This window comes from Cyphomyrmex costatus, unplaced genomic scaffold (genome assembly GCF_001594065.2).
Source record: "Cyphomyrmex costatus isolate MS0001 unplaced genomic scaffold, Ccosl1.0 scaffold10, whole genome shotgun sequence".
NCBI classification, from domain to species: Eukaryota; Metazoa; Arthropoda; class Insecta; order Hymenoptera; family Formicidae; genus Cyphomyrmex; species Cyphomyrmex costatus.
This window is the reverse complement of record NW_017274954.1, coordinates 152,424-174,627: the sequence shown is the minus strand read 5'-3', so window position 1 is coordinate 174,627 and position 22,204 is coordinate 152,424. Positions and strand designations below refer to the sequence as shown.

General features: G+C 39.1%; 2 protein-coding genes across 2 annotated transcripts; one reads left to right on the top strand and one right to left on the bottom strand.

The window, feature by feature from the left end:
- The first annotated feature begins 203 nt into the window (after positions 1-203).
- On the top strand, positions 204-10,104 carry LOC108783245 (uncharacterized). The gene is made up of 2 exons (XM_018551778.1): positions 204-731; positions 7,817-10,104. Exons 1-2 carry the CDS (start codon positions 519-521, stop codon positions 9,179-9,181), a joined length of 1,578 nt encoding a protein of 525 aa, XP_018407280.1. The 5' UTR covers positions 204-518; the 3' UTR covers positions 9,182-10,104.
- A 2,170-nt stretch (positions 10,105-12,274) lies between these two features.
- On the bottom strand, positions 12,275-21,260 carry LOC108783440 (E3 ubiquitin-protein ligase MYCBP2). Its single transcript, XM_018552010.1, has 16 exons — positions 21,166-21,260; positions 20,037-20,100; positions 19,719-19,958; positions 19,400-19,553; positions 19,126-19,328; positions 18,722-19,039; positions 18,483-18,650; positions 18,186-18,404; positions 17,883-18,084; positions 14,289-17,794; positions 13,939-14,206; positions 13,575-13,861; positions 13,143-13,468; positions 12,950-13,053; positions 12,659-12,868; positions 12,275-12,423 (listed from the first exon to the last, which is right to left on the bottom strand). Exons 1-16 carry the CDS (start codon positions 21,258-21,260, stop codon positions 12,275-12,277), a joined length of 6,513 nt encoding a protein of 2,170 aa, XP_018407512.1.
- Positions 21,261-22,204: the final 944 nt, after the last annotated feature.

Here is a 22,204-nt window from a genome sequence, read left to right as displayed (position 1 = left end):
CTGGTGATAAGACGACGCAATGTTCGCGGACGTTGCACACTGTCACCGACAAAATTGGATCGCGGCGACGTCCCAACGAGAAAGCGAAGCATCGAGACGAATATCGTAGTAAAAGAAGATTCTCCGAGTCGGTGGTTCGAATGAGCTTGAAGGATACTTATACTGGATCGTCGTCGTCATCGAGAGACATGAATTTATCGAGAGATGGAGCGCAGATTATAATCAAATCACGTAAAGTCACGTGATATGTGTTATATGTACTATGACCAAGTCAAGATAGTTTCTCGTAGTGCAAACGGGATTAATCGCGTGTACGATCCAATCAGTATTTAATCGCACGCGTCGAGCTAAGGCGAAAATTGAAAGCGTCGGATTCGACGGCGCAGATTTAAAGCACCGACATGTCGGGGCGACCTAACGGTCGACTCGACGTGGAATTGCCTGACGCCGGCTTGGTATAAAACAGCCGGTAATAAAGAAGAAGTGGCGTGAAGAAGAAGAGGGAACCCTTTGAGCGCATGGCAGAAGGAGAGAGAGGAGGGGACGAAGGAGCGAGCGAGAGGAGCAAAATGGGAGCAACGAGATATGTGTTAGGCAGCGCGATCTTGGGACTCTTTTGGAGCAGCTTACTCAAGGGCGTCCTGACCAACTCCACCAGCAGGTGCGATTATCCGCCCTGCTCCTGCGACCACTACGGCAGATTAACCTGCGACTGCAAGGAGGAGGGAGAGGTAGGTCCGACACAAAGCGCATATCTCCAATAAGTATTCAGGTGAGAATCAATTATCGATTGAATCTCAGCTGGATACCGTGTCAAGTCGACGAAAAGATAGCGAACGAAAAAATACTGTTCTCCTTAACAGAAACGTAGATCAAGGCACGTATCTTTTGACTACGGGACAAGGAGAAGTATATTTTCTCTTTTCGTTTCGTGTTCCAGCTCATCGTATTTTAACTTGGAACCTGATTCTGTTCAACACGAACGAAAACATGTAACTTGAACCCTTCTTCGTATAATGAATACTCGCACGTTTTGAATAAATTACGGTAGAATAATAACAGCGGATAAATCCTTTAAAAAATTAACATCTATTAAATATATAATATATACTTATTATATTTTTTAATTGTAATTGTTTGCCTTTCCATTTTATTCACTGCTCTCGTATTTTTACACGTTTCTCTTTCATACGGGGAAAAAATCCTCTCTCCCTCATCTTTCACTTCCAGATGACATTAATAATTTTCTGTAAAATATTCCTGCCTTTTGAATACTCAATTTTATAAGGATTTATTTTCTGATATTCGAATCTTGGATTAAATTCGGAAGGTTAACTTGGTTCTTTTTATTCCGATAGTTTCGACGTCCGATTGTATGAGAGTTGTCCGATCTCTGTCTCCAATCTTTCCACTTCAAACGATTAAAACGATCTGACGAACGACGATAGAAGAATTCTCTCTCTTTTTCTCTCAACAACTTGTTTCGTGCGGAAACCGCGGGGTCTATCGCTATCGCACGAAAAATCTCAGACAATGCGACACGGGGTTCTGTCTGCCGGTTCTTTGTTCCGCGAGGGACGTTATTCCATTTGCGAATTACCCCGACGGGAAGATAAAGGGGCGGGACCGCGGGTAGCTTCATGCGATGGTGAAATCGTAAAACCCGATCTTTCCTGCGGCCAAGAGAGAATAGAAAAAAATACACGAGAAAATGTTTCCTCGAGATCTCAGTGATGTCTTCGGTGTTGCGGTATCGCTCGAGGCGACAACGAGGATCGAAAAGTAATAATCAGGTCCCGAGACCCATTTTGCTCCCGTTGACGTCATAAACTGATCGAAAAAGGCAACACTGCTGATCAGAAAGGCAAAGAAATAGAGGGAGAAAATAGAAAACTGATCAGCCAAAGCTGAACGAGCCTAATCTCCCAACTACGCGGGGGATTCTCGTAACTTGTGAGGGTGCTAACCGCGACGGAGGGATGGAAACCCCCATAAATTAGAGCGTGTTTACGCAAATCGGTAGGGTCTCGCATAGACGAGAAGGGCAAGCAGGTAGATACGCTCACGTACGAAGTAGGATAAATCCGCCGCGATCCTTCTTCACCCTCTCGTAAATGTTTCGCTTTTATCCCCCCGACGGCCACGCACCCTGTTCGTTCGAGCGGGGAAAAAATAACGGGCGGATCTCTCGGCGATCTACGATCACGCGAGCTGTTCGTTCCTTCTACGGCTCGCGTTTCCGACGCTTCCGGCCATCCGCGATATTAAAGGAGCACCGACGCGATCAAGAAGGAGCGTCTATGTGCAGCTTGTACGCGCTGGAGGCACGAATGATTCATAATCGCAACGCGATATCGCGATAAACGATCACCGCCAGTCGGACTTGAGAACAGTGTTTCTCGAGCATCAACGAGAGAACTTTCTTCGTGACGCGCTGTGGAACCGGAAGTTATCCGGAAGCCAGTATTCGTTAAATCGAATCGAATATGCGAGCAGAGGGGAAGTAAAGCGGAGAAACACGGTAACGCGAGTACTATCGCTTTTTCGACCGCCGGAATTTATTGAATAAATTTGGAAACTCTCTCACCGATGATGAGAGTTTGAAATTCGACTTCGCGAAAGTTTCTTTCCCCGTTCTTCCGCCTTCCTCTATATCCGCGATCCTCTTTCCGACTCCTATCTTTTTCCTTCGTGATAGAGAAACGAGCAATAGTACGAGGTAGTGAAATAATACGATAAGAAAATAATGAATGCAATTCTGCGGTGGGGATGGCCGCGTGAAATATATATCTATGCATATATATACCGCGCTTAACGATTACATGACAAGATAAAACAATCAACCCCGTTACTACAATTAAAGTCTCTCGCGTTATTTGATTTAAAACTTCAAGATTTTATCAATTCACACGCGGGAATAATTCCGGTATCGTGGTGCTGGTACGCAAACGAGTCTCGTATTCATCATGCGGAGAGAGAGAGAGAGAGAGAGAGAGAGAGAGAGAGAGAGAAACAGGGCGGAGTACAACACGGAAATTTAATCGCAGCCGCGTTGCAGGCAAATATTTCGCGATGCAACGACGTTGTTTTACTGTGCACCGTACTCCGGACGAAGAAGATAATGTTAACGCGCGTCCTCGCTAGCGTCTCTTGCTGTCATTATTGTTCCACGATAAAGCGTTCTTTGTGTCCGCTCGAGTGCACGAGAAGCATGCATGCTGCCGGCGATTTGACAATACCGTAAAATTCGCGCTCGCATGACGAAATGACCGACGGAAGATGAGCTCGAGCGAGCGAGCGAGCGAGCTTTATGTCGCGAGAAAACGATCTAACGACATACATACATACATTTATTCGCATATATGCATGCATTATGTTCCGATACGCTGGCAGTTAAGACGACCTTGCACTCATGCACGGTCGGATACAAGCAAAAAGTGAATCGTGCGTGGACTTTATCATCGAGCGGAAGATATAATAACGCGAATTACGAGAAAGAAGCTCGCTAACGATAAGGAATATAAATTACTCAAAACAGGATTGAATTTCTGTTGCGCGGCTAATTGGTCGAAACCGTGCTTCCCATTCATCAAAGATGACACATCACACGTACAGAGTAAACTTATAATTACATTGCCACGGGAAGCACGAAGGAAAATGTGATGGAAGAAAAATTTTAATGCAAACAGTTTGATATTACTTGAATTTTAATATGATTTCAATTTAAAATTTAAATTCCTTTTCAAATGCTTCGTTGTTTCTCAAAATGCAAAATTATGATAATAAATCAGTTAAATGAATAACAATGTAAATGTGTTTCAGAAATTTTTAAGAAAGTAGGTACGTGTTTTTAAAAAACAATTCGCATAAGGAAGAATAAGAATGTCTTATATAATATCAAGTTTAATTTATAGTTAATAATAGCAATTAATTTGAGTGTTTTCCGAAAATATTTTTGCAAAGAATATAATTTATAAAAATTTTGAGAAAAATACGTTTTGAGCAAACGCAGAAATTAGCAATCCAGTCAAAAATAGCTGTATCTCAGAATGTCAAGTTTATGACTGATGATCATGATTAATTCATGCGAAAGCTGCTTTCGTAAAAACGGTTTGAATTAAAGCTAATAATAAAAAAAAAAGTCCGATTTATACAAGTAATCGAAAAACTGCTTTAAACTGCTTTTAACAACAGAGGACTACCGATGAATCCTCCGAGTACGAAGTCCTTGGTCGCACGTTGAATAATTGACGGAGAGCATAAATAATTGAAGCTGCCTTTTAGCGAACGCGACCTTAAACTTACTCACTCTATCGTAACAAGAGAGACGGCGGAATAAGACACGAAAACGATGAAAAAAAATAGAGCGCCTTGGTCGGAGGTGTAAAAGTAATGGCCGTAAATACTGTCGGAAACGTAAGGGTGCCATTTCCAAGGAAAAGACGCGCGCGGTTATGAAAATACTTGGAAAATGGAAAGGCGATGGCGGAACGTATAGTCGGAGTGCGATGTGCCGTACTCTCCTTGAGAAAATTGCGACGGATAAAAATGCACGTTAAGTAAGTAGCAACAATCAGTTTCAGCGGCAATATCGCGTTTATTCCGCTGCGCTGTATAATAAGCTAATAATAATAATAATAATGAACACAACTGTGATAGAGAATTAATGAAATGCTCTGGATACAAAAGTACTTCGTTGAGTATCTGTTAATGAGAAATCGAACTGCCACTTTCGCGCAAACTGTCGATCAAAATAAAAACGATCATCGCGTATCATTGGCAGGTTTGTCATAATTACGTATAATATACGCGGAATAATTGCGGTTAAAATTAATCGCGTGAATAATTTTCTCTGCACCAGAAGTACATATATATGTTCAGACAACGCAAGGACTTTCACAAACAAATTTTATGTGACAAAATTGTCGCGCGTAAATTCTTTATGTAACATAAAAGAGCTTTCGGTTCCATTTCTGTCGCTTTTCGTTCGCCGTTTCGTTTCCGGTATTAGTCGTGGATTGCCTCTCTGTTCTTTCCTTTCTCGCGCGGCAGGATTCGACAATCGCGTGTTTCTACAATGAACTTAATCCGAACCATTAAACGAATCTCATTTTCATTTCGTCCCACAAAGCGTCCCGTTTATTCGCCTATGCGATGAACCCTCGAACGTTCTACCGTTCGATTAGAAACGTAAAAGGTACTTTCGATTACAGCCGTAATCGACATTAGATCGCTCGCAATTTCTCGCGGATTATCCCTCGATGAAATCGCGCGTTCCGTCGTCGCCCGGATTTCCTCACGAATTTGTAGTCGGGAAAACGTCACACGGCGAACATGCAAAAAACTGGAAAACTAGTTCGAGGCGAACTAACGCGCGCGCTCGAGTTTAATTCCCACTGGGAATCATTCCTCTAGTAATCGACAAGCCCACGCTCGGCGTGAGAAAAAGGAGACGGGGTCAGGAACGTGACGCGTGAAAATGTCTGGAGAGTACGGAAGATGGAAAGTCTACCATAGAGAGATTGCTCGAGCGTAACTAAAGCAGAAAATATGAACGGAATAAAGATGCACGTTTACTTGAAAGTCGAAAGAAAGCGCCATCGACCTGCATGGTTCTTCCTAGTTCCCGCAGAGCTTACCTCACGTTTTTCACAAAATGTGCAAAATTCTCATGAAAGAAAATTCCGATGTCCTTCGGGATCCAGTAAAGTTACGACAATGATTCGACCTGCGGCGACCAACCCACCCATTTGTGAATTTTATGTTTGTCGAACATGTCGAACGCGTTGGATAGATAAGCCGTCACGATAGAAGAGCCAATTACATTTTCCAATGCAATCGTCTCGGGAGGTCAACATCGAATTTTCCGGAGATGATCATAACTTCTAAAAGGGTCTAAAGCTAACAATTTTTCCGCATGATGTGTAATTTGAAAAAGTCAACAAATATTTCCGAGCGGGATTTTTCGTAGAAAGAGACTGAAGCTTGAATTTCAGTACTCTCCGTATATATATATCTCCTGTTCCGTAAATTCCTTCAGACAAGATACGAGCGATAAAGATAAATTTAGGTCGGAATAAGAAAGTACAATACGGTGGTTGATAATCTCCGCTCGGCGCCGTGCTTCCAAAAGTAGCTTTGGACAATGAGACAGGAACAAAAGGAGAAGAACAGAGGCAGGATGGGACGAATGGAGCACAAGACATTAATGCGTAAGAATGACGGGACTAAAAAAATATAGCATAAAAAGCCTTTTTCTTTCATCGGCCTATGTCGCGCTTTTATAGTTTCTATTCTCCATTTTTACCATTCAACGAATACGCTGTTTTATGTTTTCGCATTGCAATCCTATCGTACAGATCTACAGTTTTATCTTCATCTTTATAAAAATATAATTCATTAGTAAAATTTGTTTTAATATGACCCGATTCGACATATATATATATACGCTACATATATTTAACATGATTCTCTCTTTCTCTCAGAATACAGAATATTTAAGCAGAATCGATTAGGCAGAGCAATGAGATAATTAATGAGCGCAACATATACCTACTTAGCATCGAGCGAGACAAACGCGAGATATCTCGCGTGACTTCTTTACAGAAATCAAAACCGTAGAAAATCGCGACGCACATTTCACGATCGACTGTTCGATACACCTGGATGTTATCGGGCGACATTCCGACTTCACGACGAAAACTGCAACCGGCGCAAATAAATGAGGCAACGAATACATCTCGCCATAGCAACATTCCAATAACCTGGCTCGATGCGAGGTTATATCGATGCGCGCTGCAAGCCTCGCGAAATTATCCATGTCGCTTTTCCTTCGATTCCATCTGCCGCGCAGATGTACAGAACGGGCTCTGTTCGATATATCGAACGCGTGCATCGTTTACGTGCACGACACGTGACGAGTTCGCGCCGAGCGGATAATCCCGCGCAGTCATCTAATTCGTATGCAAGGGCAAACACGTATTAGCACGCGCCAGAGTGGAAAATCCAACAGAACCGATAGCTCGATGTAAATTCGCGCGAACAGTCGATAAGAGAAAAAAAGCTGACTGAAGGAAGAGTATACGTGACTTTCGTTTAGATCAACGATCTCCGCGACGTATCTTTTGACGGAGTAAAATCGAACCGATTACTACATCGTGAAATTAAGTTCCCTGCGTGATTATGATAACGACATCATTCGCGGCAATTAGCAAGGCCGGGCGTGCACGTCGCGAATAATTAGGATAGTTAGACCCGCTCGCAATTATAGCTATTCGATTCCTATTAGAGGCCTCCCTCCCGGCATGCTGCGCTGTACCAGATTACACTCGAATGTTACACTGACAAAAAGATTGTTCGTGTGTCTAAATTAATTTCTTTCGTTAGAGAATGCATACGTTTTAAATCAAGTATGTATATGTTTGACTCATTACGTACATTCTACATCGAAAGAAATAAAGGACTAAATTAATTTAATCAAACAATATCTTTTCTCAATGTACTATATTTTTCTCTACTCAATAATTGCGAGGATTAGTTTCTCGGAAAAAGAAAGAGAATGTTATTATCTGAACTATCTCCTGGTTCCAAAAATATTTTTTTATTTTCTTAAATAAAAAATAAACTATACGATAATATAACAATCTACAATAACAGTCGATGCAGTTCCGCTTTTTTTTAATGTCCGTAGAATAACTTTAGTTATTTTACAGTTACAGCTTTTCTATATACGTAACTAAATTAAATGTAGATATAAATATAGATAGTTAAACACTGTGGAAATAAATTTCTAACGAAAGATTGTTTCAATTCGCAGGAATTAATCCTAACCACAGAAGGGGACAGACGGCTGAGTCCACATACAAGCAGGATAGTAGTGAGCAACTGTTCATCCGTGATGCTTGCGAACTCGAGTCTGGTTTCAATGACTGGACTACGATCGGTGGATCTAGTGAACGTGGCGAATCTGACTCTAATCAGGCAGAGCTTCGAACTATCGCCGCACAGCACGCGTACGCGAATCTCTGTGCGGAACAGCAGCATCGACGTAATGCCGAGCTTCGTCTTTCGCGGCGACGTCGAGGCGATCACGTTCGAGAACGTACGGATCGGCCAGCTGAGTGCCTTCTCGTTCGCCAATTTGATTCACACGGAGAACCTACGGCTGGAGAACTGTCGCGTCGAGACGACGGAGGCGCAAGCCTTTAAAAAGTTCGAGGTCGGTTATCTGCATGTGATAGGTGGTACGTTCGGCGATCAGATGCCAAGTCGCACCATGAACGATATCGAAGTCTATCACAAATTCATGTTGGACGGCGTAAAAATGGGCGTTGTGAGGAGCAACGCCTTCATCGTGAAGAGCCCGCGCACGGTTGCGATACAGAACTGCGTAGTCGACAACCTGGAGAGCGAGGCTTTCGACATAACGGCGCAGGGCGCCGTCATCATTAAGAACAACACCTTCGGTAGCGTCAGCGTGGGCGCGTTTCTAGGTATTCGCGCAGATCGCGAGACCAGATCGCCGATGTCATCAGCGCCGTTGACGCACGACCTCATCTTCAAGAACAACAGCGTTAGCAGCTTCGAAGAGGGTTCGCTGATGTTCGATCGCACGAGTTTCCGACTAGAGCTTGACAATCTCGTCATCTCGCTACCATGCGACTGCCAGATGTTACCCGTATGGAAGAATTATGTGCTCAACTACTCGAACGTCTACACGCGGTTCTACGCGAGAGAAAATTTATTTGTGCCGCCCCAATCGCAACCCCAGGAGCCCATCAACGAGACCCCGGAAACTTTCCTATGTTTGGACGGCGGAATAGACGGTATGCCGATCAGCTTCGTTGATTACGAGGCACGTCACTGCTCGCTCGGTGGCTCCATGCTCGTCTTCATCCTAATCATCGTGGGTGCTATTCTCGCCCTAACAATATGCGTGTGCTTGATCGTTTGGTGCTGTCGAAGGCGCCGACAAAACAACAGAAAAAAATGGATCAGTGTGCCAACCAATGCACCTGATGTGGTGTCGAAGAAGAACGGCGTGATCAGCAGAGAGGCCGCAACGTCCGGCGCGCCGGTCGACAGCAGGATAACGATGGTTGTACCAGACGGCAGATTATACCGAGAAACGGAGTTTCATGTGATCGTCGAGAAAGCCGAGCCGCTTACGACCGAGTTGTAACGAGACGCCCCAGGCGGCTCGACGAGGAGGCCTACGATCGTCGCTCCCGTTGAAGAGGAACTCGAGTGGGCGGAAACGTCGAGCCGCTTTAGAGTGTATAAGCTGTGAAAGCTGCAAGGGACGTCGCGCAATTGGCGCCAGTGAAGAACAGTATAACCGTAAAAACTTAGATCCGATGTGCTCACAAAGTGTGAGAAGAATCCTTCCCGTGGAGAAAGGAAAATTCCTCGCATCTTAATCACGTGCATAATATATAGACTGCGTAAACTACTGCCGCTTGAGGTAATAAAAACGTAAAATATACGCAGCCCCAAATCATATCCCGTTTTTAATTTATGTAACTGATTGTAACTCTTCTAGTACAATGCAGTTCGTAAGCTTCCATTCACATATCATGTGGTGACCGATTATTCAAACCGCGCGTTCTTTTCATTCCTCGGACTGTCTTTCACTTCAAAAGCGGTCATAGAAATTAAAGACTTTTAGAATGAATAGCGAATTCGGATAATCGATCGCCGCAGTTAGTTAAGTTTATCATTAAACCTTCAAAAAAGAGAAAAAAAGAGGGCCAGTATCGTAGAAGATGAACTGAGACCCTCGTCGAAGCGATGCGATTTAGGAAGCAAAAGAGAGAGAGTGAGAGAGCATAACTTGTGTAGAAAAACTAAATTTGCTGTCTTGTGTAAGATACGCGATTGGGTCGACCTTTCGCATTGCTTTAAGTTCATCGATCGATAGCGCGATTATCGACGAAAAATTAATGAGCGTTTCGAGCGAAAAATCACGGTACGAAAGGACCAAAAAATGGAATAATCATTCGCTCGGATAGCTGTGCCATTCCTGGAGTGACACAATACATACTTCGTGTCCACTTCATAAAAATTTTGATCTCTCGAGCACAAGGAAAACAATGAATGAATGAAGACGATACACTTGACTAAACTTTCATATCAAAATCGTTCCAAACTATCGTTTTTATATAGAAAATTGATAGCAATGTAACAGATTAAAGGGCGAAAATAAACCGGCAAGATTAATTTACTAAGCAAAAAAATATCCCACATCTCATATCAGTGGCAAATTTATAAGTTAATTGCACATATCATTTCATAAATTACAAGCGTTTTCAATTACTCTTTCAATTTTAAAGTTTATTATTTTGTTATAAATAATAATTTCATGAATCAAAACAAGATTCTTCTTTTTAAGATACGTCTTTTAACATACGTGTCTTTCTATTAATTTTATTAAAAATGAAAATTTATATATCTCTTTTCATCAATTTTTGTTAAAAAAAATTCCTCGGATAAAAACGTTAGCTTCAAGCCCTTGAAAATGTAAATCCGCCACTGCTTCGTACACGCTTTCGAAAAAAAATGAAATCCGTCAGACCGTAAAAGACAGTAAATTAATTTTTAAATATATCGTACTGTGCATGCAAATTCGTTATCATATTATTTTGTTAATATCTATGCATTTATTTAAAACAAAGATTTTTTTATGAATCTCTTTGCGATATGAGGAAAAACTGTTGTTACTGTTATTATAATTTATATTTAATCTTAAGTAAGTCAAGGTAATCAAAACGTTACGATTGTTCCACGGAATTTGCTGTGTATTAATGTAACGCTGGAAAAAAATTTCAGCGAAACAGGTGATCTTGTAAAACCAAAACTGTACATCCCGCCATATAGCAATATTCTTCGACGCGTTTGAACTATGCGTGTAATGAACGCATTTTAAAGAACTTAATTATGAGCGAACGTATTCCTAGATATTATAATTGAATGAAAATAAATAAACATTTTCCTGTCCCTTTCTCCTTTAATTAAAAGGAGGCATATATCGCGATATTGATCTAATATTTTGATAATCGTAAAAAGGCATTTCGCCAATTACAGAAGAAATAAAATAAAGCTTGTCGAAAACTGTAATATATTGTACGGTTAAAATTGATTTATTGAACAGAAGGCCCAAGCACTCGAAGCACTTGAAGACAGAGGTAAGCAACGCTTCGTCTCGAGCGCATGAAAGAAGAGAATTGAATCTCGGAAAACTTTTTGTGCCTCTTATACTCGATAACTCGATCTCTGCCAAGGTAGGTTTTATTAGCATCCCGCTAATAATAATATCGAAAGATCAGAGTCTAATACGCCGCAACGTATGCAAACTATATGCGCAGGTATGTATGCGTGTATACGTGTGTAATTATACCGTTGTGGTCAATAAAATCAGTTTATAATGTCACACATAGTTATAATTATCGTGAGACTGTGATATAACGACAGCCGCCGACTGTATAATTTGTTTCGCATTGATCAACCGAAGATACAATAAAGACGATATCGATAATATATTTGCTAATCGTATTAAGATTGTTTTCCAAGAAGATCACGTGCTAATATTCCGTCATTTAATTGGTATGTATTTGCAGGCAAAAAATAATTTATTTATAATACCTATCCGTATGTTAAAGATAATTGCAAATAAAAGCGATTGTGTAACTAACAACTAAATGTAATAGGTCACATAAAATTCTAATTAACCAGAAAATATCTATAAATAATTTATGTTTACGTTTATGTTTTACTAAAATGCGTATATGCCACCGTGATAACCGATTATACATATCACCGTCGACGTTGAATAATAGACGTCAGATATATGTATACCAATTTTTTCCTATCTTATTTACCACAGAATTGTTTCAGACAACTTAAGGCATGTTTCCACCTGGATGCATACTTCTCAGATGCCATATCATCCTTGTTAAACGTTCGGTAAACAACAAGAATGACATGAGATTTTAGGAGCACCCAAGTCGGAATCCGAACATGCTCTTACAATATTTGGACAAATAAACAAAACATCGTTTCTCTAAAATCTTTCCATGATAAAAAAGAAACTGTATGCATTCGATATATCGATTGTAAATAAAAGACATGAAATTTTCTACATGTGTGAAAAATATATGTAATAATAATATTATATGTATAAATTAATTTTTCATGAAATAAGAATTACATTTTATCAAAATTCTATTAGAGATTTACAGTTTCCTTTTTTTTAAATATCAAAACTGATATTAAGTACTTACCTGTATGGAAGCACGCCGTCGAGAGCCTGCGAAACTGTAGGTGGCGACGCGAGTGCGAATCCTCGTCCAAGTAATGCTGAATGTACGGAGAAAATCCTCTTTGCCGTTTCTTGCATCGACTCTAAGTCCTCTTCAACTTCTTCAGCTGGAAATTGAAGCATCATAAATTAGTTTATCGAAAGAAATATATTCTTTATATAATTGAAATAGTAAAGAGTCGTTTTTTCGAGATCTCTTGGAAAATGGATTAATCAGATGCACATTACGCATTACATATTAAAACATTTTTTTTAAATATAAGTATTCATAACACATTTACGAACATATTTACATGTTCGTAAATATATATAATACATGATACAATCATGTTCAATACTTACAAGAAACTGGAGGTAATGATAAATTTTTCTTCATGAGACTTGCAGCGCATGCTCCTCCGAGGAAAGACAATTCAATTTCCAAATTCTTTAGACCATGGCCAGACGTTATCCAATCATAACCAATGACTAAGCATTTGAAACCGTAAGTGATTGAACTTTCATTTTTCATATAATCAGATGCAGTTTCCAAGGAAAATATCACTTCATTTCCTAAATATCAAACAAAAATTATTGAGCGTTATGTATTGTATGGCAAAGTAAACTTTCAATTAATGCTACGTATAAACATACCTGGTAACACAACAGCATTTTGCGGCCATTGACTTTGAACATTACTCAACTTATGTAATACTGGCCAATGCAAAGGGATATCTTCACCCATACTTGGAGCTATTCTGTAAGAACAAAAATTAAATATAAACGTAAAATGTCAGAATATAATATACTTGTGCATTATATGAAAGTGTGTAAGCATTTTATCTACCCTACGGAGGAGTTGCGAATTATATGTGGTATATAAAGTTGTAAATAATCTTCCGGTTGTGAAGTTCCACATTCTGGGGTAAATTCGATGGTTAGCCACTTTACTGTTTCCGGAAAAGTAACTTTGTAATACGATACTGTCGCCGGTTTATAAGGATGTTCGCTTTCTAACCAAGTATAATGATGACTAGTAGTAATTGGAGGAGCAAAATGTGACTGAGTTTCACTATCTTGAGATATTTGAGAAGTTCCCATTGTGGACAGTAAGTTTAAAGCTGCAACGTGTGGCAACATCTCTTGTATTAATGTAAGGATTTGTACACTGCTCTAAAAGATGCAAAACATATTCATGTTAAATATTTCTCTTATCATTATGCGGTATCTAAGAGAGATATTGATATTTAAAAAAAATAAAGTCTTTAGAATTACTTACTCTAGGATCTGATGTAGCTAAGGGACTAATGTGTGCCATTACTAGCGGTAAGAGAGTCGTTACAAAAGTTGCATTACCAAGAACTTCATTAGCAATTACTTCTTCAGCTCTTTCCCTTGTTAAAGAAAAAATTTCGTTCGATCGTTGAATGATCGTTGCGGTCATAGCAAGAGTACATTTTCTCGCTTGCACTTCCGCCATAGCTTTATTCGTGTGTTGCCCATCGGAATCTTGCGGATTTGAATAGTATAAAATATGTGGTAGTTGACCTCTAGTTTGTGTTGTGCCTGCGAAATTACATAGAGCACATTAATATAATTTAATATTGTATATTCTTTTAAATATAATGATAGATAGAACGCACCATTAAAACTTAGAGAACAAGCCGTAAAAGTAAACGTTGTGCCATCGGCTCCTTTAACAATGCTTAGGCCACCGTCACCATTACTAGTTCGTCCTCCGCGATTCCGTAATCTAATAGCATATTTAATATTCTCTTTTATAAGTACTGGTTTGTCAAATTTTAATTCTACTATATCATTAATGCAGTCATCTGGTCCGAAAGATCCTCTTGTAAAATCTAAGCTGCTCCAACGCTGAGTATGTGATGGATCGTTACCAGTATTATTTTGCTAGTATAACAAAATAACTATAATTAATAGCAGCATTCAAACTTACAAAAATGATACAATAGAATATTTATATATTACTTACATCATCTAACAATTCCAATTCATAATCATATACTCCCGCACCTCCATAGATACCAACACCAGCTATAAGAATGCCTGGTCTATCAACGGAAAAGCAAATAGCATCCGGGGAACCATTACCGGTATTCCATGATCTGGACTGATTTGTCCTCGTAAATCTCGAAGGTGTTGTATACATAAGTCTACCGCAAGCTGCTTGTAGCTCGTCTTCATTTCCGCTCGATTGTGCCGCCAATTCAGCGATAACTCGCGCTAGTAAATAACAGCAATGAAAAACCAATTCTGGCAGAGACTGAGTCTTTTCTCTACAAAGACTTCTTTTGACTGGAATCAGTATCAGATCTAGTAATCTATCGAGCACTTCGCGGAACGACCAATTCAAAATCTCCTTGCCAGAGCTTTCCACTTGAGATTTATAGCTGATTTGCTCAACCAAAATTGGATACTGATGACTTTCTGTTGAATTCATCATAAGTAAGCCAGCATTGTCAGATGGGCTGAGCTGCCGTTTTATGCTGTCACTGTTGTCCATGATATTGCTTAAGATTGGAAACGTACATCTAAGTCGTATCGCCGAATTGCACAACGAAGCCAGTACGGACGAAAGAAGACGATCTTTTGTGGTTGTACCTTGTTCTTTATCAATATCCGATAACAACTCACATAAGGAGGTCCATTTAAGATATGCGGTAGGATAAAATGCATGATAACAAGCTACAAACGTTTTGTGACATTCATCTAATATGCTATTTGTCATTTTATTTCCCAAAGTACTATTAGAACTTTTATTAGATCGCGTCTTCCCTTTACTTTTCAGAACAATCGGTAAAGAATCGGATAAAATTTGACGCAATAATGCTCGCACTTCACCTATACATTCCGCCAAACGCACAGATTCGGGAGGAGTCTTCTTAATGACGTGATTGGGATAGATTTCATTGGTATATGTTCTAAGCAGTCTTAAACTGGCTTTGCTTATGTACACCAGTCGTTCCATTTCGAGCATCGCGTGAGTCGATGATGCAATATGAACGGCCATATCGGCCAGTGTTGCTTTCAATGTATTCCAACTCCACTGAAGAAGAGATATTAAGGATTGGAAGCACTCCTTCGTAACAGTCCTACTAAATTCCCTCTTCAGAACATAGACAGGTTCAATTTGGTCTCTCTGCCTATTTGATGTTTGATTTTCAGGTGTAACAACACGATATAATAATTGTGGAATTTGTCCAGCGTTTACGTCGGTGCCATTGTTAGATCTTTTAGAAGACTTAAAATAAAACATGACTTGATCTTCTGCTGTGACCATTCCTTGTCCACCAGAACCGCAATCGCTGGAAGGTCCACCGACTTTAGCCCATGCCACGTACCACCTGTTTGCTTGCAATGATATAGGTTCATCAAATAATATCGAATATTTTTGTCTTGAACCACATTCATATGGAATCTCTTCTGTCTCTGCGAGAAGTTCGCCATCATTCTCTTGGTCTCCGCCATCAATTCCGATATCAAATAGTTTAATCTTCGCAGTATATTCACCTCGACCACCAAATAAACCATAGCCTCCTAATATAATATCCGTGTCAGGCATAAATCTAATTGCTTCGATCGAATGAGCGGAATAACCCCATCCTCCTCCATGGCTTTCAAATCTGCTAACAGTAGCGTAATCTTCGCGACTATAAACTTTGCCGTGCATCGACTGATTGCAATCACTTTCTTCAACTATCGATAAATTTTCATCTTGAGCTTGCGTTAATGTATCCAAACAAGCTAATAAATGCATTGCGGCTTGAGACCGTGTTACAAAACAAGACGAGACAACCGGAAGCGCCAAACCTGGATTAAGTATAGAAGCTTCCAAACCAGGTATAGCTCTAGCTTCCGTTGATATTATGTTGTACAAACTTATTTCGTTATTCGCTGAATTGAAGGTCCAAATAACATTGTACAAAGGATCCAAACATGCTGCGCAATTACTGAAATCAACTTGATCCACACCGCTGTAACTATTACATGTTCCATCACGTTTGCTTATGACTAGACTTTTGAAAGAATTTGCGTGCTCATTCTGATGAGGTATCAAAATAATACAATTTTTATTCGCCATAACAGTACTTCTTGTCAAACTAATTGAATTTATTTCGTCTATTTTAACATAGGTTTGATCTCCAGCGGCACCAATCCACGTTGCTCGTCTACCCCATCGAGGACCAATATTTGGTACCACATTTGGAAAGCTGTGCCATGGTTGAGAGCGATCGGTACGACGATTCGCCTGAGTAGTGTTTGTAGATTCATTCTGACCGTTCCACCAATTCATGCCAAGTTGTCCCTTTTGGTATGCACCGAATGTGTAAACTTCGCCTTTTGATGTGAGTACAACAGTATGATTGCTACCAGCAGCAACTTGAGTAGCAATAGTCGGCAATTTAACTTGAATCAGTCCTGCGTGTGCTACCAAATCTCCAACACCTAATTGACCATATATGTTACTACCGAATGTATACACTTCTCCATTTTGCAAAAGTAACACCGTATGATGCAAACCACAGGACACTTGGATCACAGGACTGTCGTTAGGAACGGGAACTCTGGCCGGTGATATACTGGCAATTCTCGCCGCATCCCCTCGCTCTACATCGCTACCACCAACTTCCTCTACTGTAAGATTAACTGCTAATCCTAATGCCAGTTTTTCCGAAATTTCCTTCATCCCGAAACTGGGGCCAGCAACGCGCTGGTTATTTGATCCCTTGATTTTTACTCCATACTTAACAGTACTCGGTCCTGCTTTGCTTCTTTGCCGTTGCTTTATCTCACCCAATCGTCTCTGCAGATACTCTCGGAAGTTGGACCCTGATATACCGTTGCTGCAACTCTTTCTGGCACACGTACGACAGCATCCACATTCCGCGCATCCACTGTCTCCTTCGCCACATCCACATTCTTGACCGGGATTCCGATCGGGACGTATACTACTCAGGCATGATATGCTATATCCAGTACATTCTCTGCATATCGTGCAAACCATGCAAACGCGATGTCTCCACTGATGTTGCCCTGGAGGGCACATCCCTCTCGTTTCTTCCCAATCTTCCGTAGGATCCACACTCTCCTCTTCGGCTATTATCAATTCGTCTTCGCCTGTACCCATTTCCATTGCAACTACCGACATTTCTTTATTCACGGTATGCACCGTTGTAGAATCACGACCACACTGTCCTTTATTATTTATACCGAACGTATATAGATGTCCTTTGTTAGTTAACGCGGCGGCATGAGCCTTTCCTAATGATACACGAATTATACATACGTCCCTTAAATCAGTAACTAATCCTGTCACTGGATCGCTATGTAGCGTATCTTTACCAAACATTAATAGAGAACCATCTTTCGTGACTAAAGCAGTAGATCCATTATTACAAGCAGCATCCACAATAAATTGACCTTCCACTTTTGCCATTTTCTTTGGTTTTACTGGTTTTGGTTGTCTACGAGCTTTATCTTAAAACAAAATAAATAGTTGCAGCAGTCTTGTTACTGTACAATATTACTATAATTACAATATTACTATAATCTGTAGTAAACTTACTACTATCTCCATCTTCCCCACGTCTAGCAGTGCCAGCAAATAGTACAGAACCATCCTCCATTACCATAACGACATGTTGACCATCATGACCTGCCGCAAAATGTGTAATCCTTGGACCTTTACCAAAAATAAGTTCCAACCACCTATTAGGCCTGGTATTGCTCTTCATGCCTAGACAAGTTCCTTTCCCGCTATATAATAACTATAAAAAAATATTAAATTTAAAATTAAAAGGAATATTTTTAGATATAAATATTAAACAATCGTAATAGCTGCTTAAAATAGCTCTCACACAATACTTACTTTACCAGACACTGTTTTAAGTAAGCCAAATTCTTTTCCTGCCGTAACCATTGCAATTTCATCGTCGCATCCCGGATTTAAAGTATGTATTGTTTGTTCTTCATCAAATGTTGCATATCCAAATATATCAACGCATTTTCTTGCTAATTTTAATGGTAGTTCAGAGGCAACTGTCACAGGATTACTCAGTGTATTTATCGTACGTACTACGAAACCTTCCTATTGAGAGAAAATAAAAAACTGAATAAATATATCAAATAATAAAGCAATATTTACATATACAATTACATTAGTTACATCTTTGCCAGCAGTTATCATTCCTAAATTTTCGCCATCAGAGAACATAACAGAAGATGACCAATCTTTTCCTTCTAACACAGCAATTCCTGTTACTATAAGCGTTTCTGCATTAATAATTAATAACTCACTCTGTTTTCTAGGTGTACATTTAAAATATAATGAATTCTGTAAGTAAAATTTTCCGTAAGTTACATATTATTAAATTATGCACTCATAAATATTTACGTGCAACTAACATTAGCATAACCGAGCCACCCTATTTCCGTCGGATAAAAATCTGCTTTGTGTATGTATATATGTCCCCATATTGTACCACTGTGGCCACTTCCAATTTTTAATAAACCACGAGATGTATGCAGATATAAATACTTTCCGTCGCTTACAAAACTACGCTCATTCAATACCATATTGTTCATCTCATTTGGTAACTTAAGCATAGAGGTATATATTTTGGAACATTTAGGAACGCCATATGTAATCCAATCTGGTCTTACGAGTTTGCCTAACAATACAGCATGAACGCTCCTCTGCAGAGACGTTAACACACATGGCATCTAAAATACAATAAATAAAAATATATGTAATATTTAACTGTATATCATATTATGTATGAAATATGATTATATTGATGATAAAATACCTGAATATTTTGTATTGCTAATGCTCTAGGAGACATAAGCAGAGCTGCTATTGCTGCCAATAACCGTCCAGTATCTCCTCTGACTACAACAAGGCTCAATAAGCAAGCACAAGCAACAGCTGTCAAGTGACTGCCATCATTGGCAGCGGCTGACTCAGGACCATGAGAAGTTGCAAGATCCAGTAGCAGGTCAAATAATGGATCTAAAAAAGGTAATGTATAAGAAATTTGTCATTTTGTCAATTAAAAAGATAAATTATTTATAAATACAAACCAATGACGTCATCTGGTTCAGATTTGAGGCCTTCTGGTAGTTGCCCTTGTAAAACATCCAATAAAGCCGACAGTGCTTTTGTACATAAAATTGGATCGATTGTTCTACTCTCTCGCATTAATGTAAAAACACTTCTTAAACCGATACCTACAATCTTTATTTAAAAAGTTATTTACAGTTATGTGTATTACAGAAATTATATGTATTAGAGAAAAACAAAAATTACAGTACAAAAGCTTTTAACAAATAAATATCACAACAGTACGAAAACAAAATTAGATACAAATAGAAATCAATGAAGTTTTTAAGTTGCTTTTACCTTTGGTAAATTTTGTATAGTTGATATCCTATCCTCATCATCGCTTTCTGTATCTATAGTGTCGCTAAGGTCTGGTGGTGGAGAGTTACAATTGGATGCTCTATAAATTTCACTTGATAATTTTGCATGTTTTTCTAAAATAGCATTTCTCACGCTAGCAAACACAGCAAATGCTGTGGCATTACAAGATGTTTCTATCTCCGGTGGATTATTATAATTTAATTCTCCATTTAAATCAATCTATAATGTATATAAAAATATATCATATGTTTTACCTCAGAAATAACAAGAGACGAAAAAATTATTAACCTCTGATACCTTTTTCTTATCTCGTTTACGAAGAGTTTTATTTTTCTTACACTTCCTCCATTCTCCCTTATTTCTAGAAAATATAATTTAGTTTAAAAAATAATAGAAATTTAATTTCTATTTAAATAGGCATTAAATATGAGTTTAAGATAGGATGTAAGTTACTATGCTATATAATATCAATAAAAGTAAATTACGTTTTGACCTTTATCAAGTCATCATCAGTGTAAACAACATTTAAAATGTATGGTTATAAAAACTAGATTCTTGTACAATTAAATATAAAATCCATAAAAGAGTCCGTAAGAAGATTACGTTTGGAAATGGTTAAATATAAAATGATAGAAGGAATCTTATATTATTGATGTTGTCATATGTTCCTTTATTATTTAGATGCAGCGGAATCAATTCTAACTTTAAACATGTTTTTAAGAATCTAATTCTAATAATGATTCACACTTTTTTCAGTAGCATTTTAATGAAACTTTTTAATAAATAATAAGTATATGCTCCAAAATTAATTCTAACAAAGTTAAAATAAGAAATTGAAAAACGTATTATTTAGCCTGCGTATCTTAAAAATATTAAAATAATTTAGTTTCTTATTTAAATTAACTGATATACATAAAACGAGAAAAACATAAAATCTATTTTACGTCACTACATAATTTTATTATAAATATAAACAAATATATAATTAAATTATGATAATCAAAATATCTATAAATATTTCTATGCTTATTATTTTATTTGTAAAAAGATTTAGATGAGAATTATTTACATGACTAAAAATTTTACTATTTTTAAAGATAAATAGGATAAAAAAGGTTTCTACTATATCGCTAACAAAATTAATAAGTCATTAAAAAAATTCGCGGATAAAAAATAAAAATAGACAAATTACTCTTTAATAAACAAAAAATTTGAGGTTACGTTCTACGTTTACAAACGCGAGCGTGTTTAATTAATACCGTCGTGCCAATTAAAAATTTCTTCATTCGGAAATCGAATTACAATTCCACGGAAACGTCGAGCGATCGAACGGTACAAAAAAAACCGATTGGCGGCAAAAAGTCATCTACGACGGCGTCAGGTAAACAAATCGCGGGAGAGGTTATACGTCACACTTTCGTCACACCTCTGCGCCTCGGCGACGTTCTTGAAGAGATCGTAGAAACACTTGGCGTAGCTCTCGGGCTCGGGTAGCAGCCTCTCGTTGTCCCCGGACACCATGATTCGCGCAAAACTCCGAGCATATGAGTCACCAAGTCATTTTCGTAATGCTATTGATCGTTGACACTCGCTGGCAGTCTTCCCCATGTGATAACGTTACGTGTCCCGGGGAATCCTGGAAAGAGAAAAAGGAATACTGCGGTGACGCGACGGCGAGCACGATCGTAAGACTGAGACTCGCGGACGGTCTCGCACGACCGGTAATTTACTTTGCGTGCCGTAGCCACCGCAAGATTCAAAAACAGGACGTCTTCGCTCCGTTCCGCCGTTAAGATCGTCTTGAACAGTGCCAGAACGGACCGCGAGACTCGCGACTTCGATAATCGAACGGAATTATTGCGCGCGATAACGAGCGAGTGCGCGAGAAACCGCGCGAACTTTGTAACGCTGTTTACGTCGCGGCTGATAAATATTCCACTTGAATGTGAAATGTCAACGAGTTGCCGCGCGAGGACACGTCACATGTATGTTTAGCAAAACCGAGGGGAACATTTCACCATAATGCGGATCCCTCGCTCGTAGAATTCTATAAATATCATATATATTATTCACACACACACTTCCGTATCAAACACGGGCACATTTCTTTACAAGAAAATTATAAGCGCAGGTGAAAACAATAAAGATACGATAAAACTTCTCGCATTGTAATGCTTTTATTGATATTCGCGAAAAATGAAAAATTTATTTAAAAGCCACGAGCCGCCCCTGATAGCACGCCACGTCATTTTGTCGTCATTTAGACGTCGAGACGTCATTTTGGACGTCGGGCGTCAGCTTGTTAAGGGCCGGCTTTTGTAAATTTCAATCTTTCACGTATATACACGAGACGTTACATACTTATGTAGTCAGCAACTCGGCTTCTCCGTTCGCTTCGAATAAAAAAAGACGGCCAATAAGGAGTTTCTCCGAGTGCGCGAGATCGACTTATTTATCAACGCTGA

Coding starts and splice junctions, on each gene's coding strand:
- LOC108783245 (XM_018551778.1), top strand. CDS start 519: ATGGCAGAAGGAGAGAGAGGAGGGGACGAAGGAGCGAGCGAGAGGAGC. Junction 732..7,816: donor ACTGCAAGGAGGAGGGAGAG/GTAGGTCCGACA, acceptor TTCAATTCGCAG/GAATTAATCCTAACCACAGA.
- LOC108783440 (XM_018552010.1), bottom strand. CDS start 21,260: ATGGTGTCCGGGGACAACGAGAGGCTGCTACCCGAGCCCGAGAGCTAC. Junction 18,085..18,185: donor TTAAAACAGTGTCTGGTAAA/GTAAGTATTGTG, acceptor ATTTTTTTATAG/TTATTATATAGCGGGAAAGG. Junction 14,207..14,288: donor AATTGGAATTGTTAGATGAT/GTAAGTAATATA, acceptor TTGTTATACTAG/CAAAATAATACTGGTAACGA.